Below are 5,864 nucleotides of genomic sequence, written 5' to 3' on the forward strand. Positions count from 1 at the left end.
TTTTTTTTCTTTTCTCTTTATAAATTATTTCTCTGCGGCCCGGTACCAAGGGACCCACGGACCGGGGTTGGGGACCGCTGCGTTATCTCACGAACAATGTGTCTCATATCCCTTTATGTTGTTCCTAACTAAAAAGGACTATTCGACTAAAGCCCATGAGCCGATCAGCTCTGATGTGGCGACAGCCAGTCGTTTCCCATCATGCAACGAGTTTTGCTGGTTTTTGTCATCACTCAGGGACAGAACCGTTTTATTGTTCGCGCCTGCGCAATAGCTCAGAGCTTTGTTGTTTCTTTTCAGCATGGCGCTTAGCAAAACGTTTGGACAGAAACCTGTGAAGTTTCAGCTCGAGGACGATGGAGACTTTTACATGATCGGATCGGAGGTCAGTCGTAACTTTTTAAAACAAAAACTGAGCCAATGAGTGACGTATTTTGGGCAGAAAAGTGTCGTTTAACCAGCAGCCGGTCCGCTAGCAGCTAGCTAGCTAGCAGCTAACAACGCTGGGCAAGCGAGACTCATTGGGTTTATCGATCATCTACATTAAAATAGTCGGGAAGACCAAACCTTCGGTGCCTACCCCAAGCGAAGGAGTTCAAGTATCTCGGGGTCTTGTTCACGAGTGAGGGTAAGGTGGAGCGGGAGATCGACAGGCGGATCGGTGCGGCTGCAGCTGTAAAACAGGCGCTGTACCGGTCCGTCTTGGTGAAGAGGGAGCTGAGCCGGAAGGCAAAGCTCTCCATTTACTGGTCGGTCTACGTTCCAACCCTCACCTATGGCCACGAACTCTGGGTCGTGACCGAAAGAACGAGGTCTCGGATACAAGCGGCCGAAATGAGCTTCCTCCGTATGGTGGCCGGGCTCAGCCTTAGAGATAGGGTAGGAGCTCGGACATCAGGAGGGAGCTTGGAGTCGAGCCGCTGCTCCTTCGTGTCAAAAGGAGTCAGCTGAGGTGGTTCGGGCATCTAGTCAAGATGCCTCCTGGACGCCTCCCATTAGAGGTTTTCCAGGCACGTCCAACTGGTAGGAGACCCCGGGGAAGACCGAGGACACGCTGGAGGGATTATATCTCCCGGCTGGCCTTGGAACGCCTCGGGATCCCCCAGAATGAGCTGAAAAATGTTGCGGGTGAGAGAGAAGCCTGGGTCGGCCTGTTGAACCTGCTGCCACCGCGACCCGACCCCGGATAAGCGGTTGAAAATGGATGGATGGATGGATGGGAAGACCAAACGACGTTGCCGATTTATTGGAATATAATTGTGATCAGAAAACAGTTCAGAGTTCTGCTGAGCGAGCTAACAGCTATGCTAAGCTAGCTAGCTAACGGCGTTTAGATAAATAAACCTCCAGAAAAGTCTGTTTATTCATAATTCTTAAAATATATTTATGATAATTTATTCATTATCTTCTAGAATTGTCATGTGACTGGCTCTCCTGATACTAATTATAACTTGTATATTAGCGTGTACAGTAAACTGATGGTATATCTAGCGTTAAAAACTGTAGTACTGTACAAGTAATTACACAGACTAACATCACCTTTTATTTTGTGACCTTCTCTAAATGCATGTGCGTCATGTTTATTGGCTGTTTTTTAAATAGAGTTTGATACAAATGTTGACTTTTCTAACTGAAGTTATAAATGTAGAACATAATCTAAAACATTCTATTTAGAGCTGCAGCTCATATTTATTATAGTTGGTGATTAATCTGTAAATTATTTTCTTATTTCTTTGGTTCATGAAAATGCCCCAGTTGCCCAAATTGATAAATTTGAATTGCTTTTTTATTGTCCGACAAACAATCCAAACCCCCAAAAAGGTTTTTAGGTGTATATCGTATGCGTAGAATAAAATAACACATTTGTGAAATTGGAACCAGAAAAGAAGACCATTTTCGTTTTGACCATTTCTCTGCCTTCATGAATCTTATTTTGTATGTGTTTGTTTGTGTTCAGGTGGGAAACTACCTGCGCATGTTCAGAGGCTCGCTGTATAAAAGATACCCATCGTTATGGAGAAAACTGGCTTCAGTAGAAGAACGGAAGAAAATAGTGGAGTCCTCACACGGTCAGTAGAGTTCAAAAGAGTACGTCACTGACGGTTAAATGCATTCATTTAGTTTTTGAGGTTTGTTATTGTGGAGAAAGTTTGTGACGAGGGCACTCAATGTGAGGTCAGTCGGCACATTCCCACCATGTCGGTTACTTTTCCTCTGCGTTGATCCCTCTCTCGTCCTCCAGATCACGGCTACACCCAACTGGCCACCAGCGTGACTCTGCTGAAAGCTTCGGAGGTCGAGGAGATCCTTGAGGGAAACGATGAGAAGTACAAAGCCATCTCCATCAGCACGGAGCCCCCCGCCTACCTCAGGTACCTCCATCACACGGAGAAACGCAGAGTTGAATATTACAGATTTCTGCACGAGAGGAATAGACTTTTTTTTTTTAAAGTGCCAGTTTATGAGGTTGTGATGCTCTCTGCTTGACGTTTATTATCCAGATTAATATTTGATACCTCACATCTAAAATGAGTTAAGAGTAGGAACATTTGGAGTGTAATAACTACATAACCCCTTTTCATCTCATTCTGTATGATTCTCACATCTATCTATCCATCCATCCATCCATCCATCCACACACTGTATATAAACCCAATGGTCTTGTTCTGTCCCCAGGGAGCAGAAGGGAAAGAGGAACAGTCAGTGGGTTCCCACGCTGCCCAACAGCTCCCACCACCTGGACGCGGTTCCCTGCTCCACCACCATCAACCGCAGCCGACTGGGACGCGACAAGAAGAGAACTTTCCCGCTGTGGTGAGCAACAGGAAGCTGCACCGACCACCGTGCTTGTCCACGCACTGTTCCCGTTATCACCGACGGTTTAGTCCCGGGTCGTCGTTTTCACTTTACCGTGCAGCAAAACTGTGATTTTAAAGAATTGCGTCGTGAGATTTTTCACCTCAATGGGCGTTTTTGACAGAATAAGAAAAACTTAACGTGCATCACTCCGAATAATTGTGTTTTTTAACTATCTTTTCTTACTTGTTTGACTTCTTTGTGTTGAAGCTTGATCGTATATATCAGTGATTGAATAGGAATTATTATAATATTGCAGATATTTAACGTAAATTAGAGCTGATTTATACTGATTTAAGATCTGGTAAAAGAAAAGAAAAAACTCTACAATTGGTGATTTATTTATGGATAATCAGACAGAATTAAAAAACGGTAAAAACTCATATTTCTAACGCGGTTTAAAGATTTTTAGGGGGGAAAAAAACACATATAAAAATTAAAACTGTGTTTGTGTTTTGTCCGGCTCAGCTTTGACGATCACGACCCGGCGGTGATCCACGAGAACGCCACTCAGTCCGAAGTCCTGGTTCCGATCCGTCTGGACATGGAGATCGAGGGTCAGAAGCTGAGAGATGCCTTCACCTGGAACATGAATGGTAACTAAATATATAACTAAATATAATATAATTGTTTAGCTGAGCAAGAAAGAATATCAAAGCATTAAAACCTTTTTCTTCATGTTGTAAGATTTGATATTGAAGGCATGTTATTTTTTTTAAGTGCTTGTTTCACGTAGAAGACTGCGTAAACGGTCCAATAGATTTCTAAACACACAAGAATAATAAAGAAATGTAATCAAAGAGACCTGCCACTCATCTCTTAGCCCCACTTGTTCTCTCTTTGACCCAAAAACATAAACATTCCTCTTTTCTTTTTTACTTTAAATGTCCAGAGAAGCTGATGACGCCCGAGATGTTCGCTGAGATCCTCTGCGACGACCTGGACCTGAACCCGCTAGCCTTCGTGCCGGCAATCGCCTCCGCCATCCGGCAACAGATCGAGTCCTACCCGACAGACGGCATCCTGGAGGAGCAGACGGACCAGAGGGTCATCATCAAGGTCGCGCTCTGCGCCCCGCCCGCAAGATCCTTTTGTTATATTTTAAAAAAGTGTCCGTACTCGTAGTGACGTTGCTCGTCTCTGTGTTGCAGCTGAACATCCACGTGGGGAACATCTCCCTGGTGGATCAGTTCGAGTGGGACATGTCAGAACGGGAGAACTCCCCCGAGAAGTTTGCCCTGAAGCTCTGCTCCGAACTCGGCCTCGGCGGAGAGTTCGTCACCACCATCGCCTACAGCATCCGCGGTCAGCTGAGCTGGCACCAGAGGACGTACGCCTTCAGGTAGGGAATCGAACATGTGGATGAAACCCAGCAGAATTAAACGTGTGGATGAAACCCGGCTGCCTTTTGGTGTGTTTTTCCAGTTGTAGAGTTGGAAGCTAAAAGTTCTGACTGTTTTATTAACGAGTTCAGAGAACAAAAACAGTAACTTTACAAATTTAGCTAAAGTTTCGACCAAACATCCATAAGATCTGCGATCTATAGTCCTCTCTGAACGTCAGTACTGAGATCAGAACAGCTGGGGACGCTGATCCTCCAGTCAGGTGCCATTTAAAGAGTTGTGGAGGAAGAGGTGAATAATAGATGCATTGACGGTTTCTTTTTACTCGTTAAAATAACTCCAGTGTCATTGAACAGAGCATTTGGTTTCATAAAGTGACTGCGTTTAATTTGCTCGCCAACCAAGTGGATTTAATGTTTCATGGTTTGACTGACAAACTGTAGAAATGTTGCCTCTGTCGTCATTGTTGGTGACCTTTTCTTCCAAAGTCGCCTTCAACCTTTTTCCCCCTGAAGTTAAAATACTTCAGGAAAAAAAAAAGAAGTTTTATCCGATCTGAGTCTCAGCTGGATGATGATGATGGTGATCGTGTCTTGCAGTGAAAATCCGCTGCCTACGGTGGAGATCGCAATCAGAAACACGGGCGATGCTGACCAGTGGTGCCCCTTGCTGGAGACGCTGACGGACGCGGAGATGGAGAAGAAGATCAGGGATCAGGACAGAAACACCAGGTGAGTCAAACGCTTACTTCCTGTCTGCTCTTCAAAATAAGAGCTTCCATCTCGTGACTTAAAAAACAAAAATCTGGTTAAATGAAAGTTAATGAAATAAACATAAACAGCCTTAAACCTTTTTAAATATTTACCAATAGATTAATAAAGATTATTAAGCAGTTATAAGCTCTCGTCACATGAATACGGTTTCTGTTCCCGCTCTCTCCTACAGGCGGATGAGGCGGCTGGCGAACACCGCTCCCGCATGGTAGAAGCAGCGCCGGTGCCCCCTACAGGACGCTGCTCGCCTGGATCGAGGTACGAGCGCCGTCACAAAGATGTCCCTCCATCGCGCGCCGGATCTTCTTTTTACTCCGCTTGACTGGGTTCTCAATCCGCCATTCACCGTGTTATTTTTTCTTTATTATTATTAATGTTAATATTATGTTCTGTAGAAAATCCTTAGTATCCCCCCCCCCCTCTCGGCGTGGAGGAGCTGCTCGCTCACGTTGACCACTGACTTTACCTGACCGGAAGGAAAAGAACGACCACACAGCCAGTCTCAGATAATATATATTGTTATGTTGTATTTGTCGTCTTTTTGTACATTTGAATAATTCTTACAAAATAAAAAAATATTAAAAAAGATTGATTAGTCGTCTTTTTATTGTGCATAATTTTAATCATTTGAAGATAAAATAAACATTTATTGATGTTTGAAAATGTGTGCTAACATGCTTAGCCAACATGACACACAGACACACACATGCATCCAGCTGCACAGACGCACACATCCAGCTGGATGTGTGGTCGTTCTTTTTTATTTGTCTGTGCAGCCCTTGCAGATGTACTCGTTACACCCGCTGCACACGGTGTGTCGTTCTTCGGTGGGCAGATCTGACACCTCTTCCGGTTACTCGGCCCCCCGTGTAGTGCTGCGGCTGAGGAGTCG

The 5,864-nt window shown here is 44.6% G+C and overlaps 1 protein-coding gene across 1 annotated transcript; it reads left to right on the plus strand.

Annotated features, from left to right (window-relative positions):
* The first annotated feature begins 287 nt into the window (after positions 1-287).
* On the plus strand, positions 288-5,529 carry LOC306739836 (SWI/SNF-related matrix-associated actin-dependent regulator of chromatin subfamily B member 1). The gene is made up of 9 exons (XM_079221899.1): positions 288-385; positions 1,958-2,069; positions 2,243-2,372; positions 2,677-2,814; positions 3,325-3,452; positions 3,749-3,915; positions 4,008-4,198; positions 4,799-4,930; positions 5,145-5,529. The coding sequence occupies exons 1-9, from the start codon at positions 302-304 to the stop codon at positions 5,182-5,184; spliced, it is 1,122 nt and encodes a 373-aa protein (XP_079078025.1). The 5' UTR covers positions 288-301; the 3' UTR covers positions 5,185-5,529.
* Positions 5,530-5,864: the final 335 nt, after the last annotated feature.

Source organism: Taurulus bubalis (assembly GCF_910589615.1).
Source record: "Taurulus bubalis genome assembly, chromosome: 8".
Lineage (NCBI taxonomy): Eukaryota > Metazoa > Chordata > Actinopteri > Perciformes > Cottidae > Taurulus > Taurulus bubalis.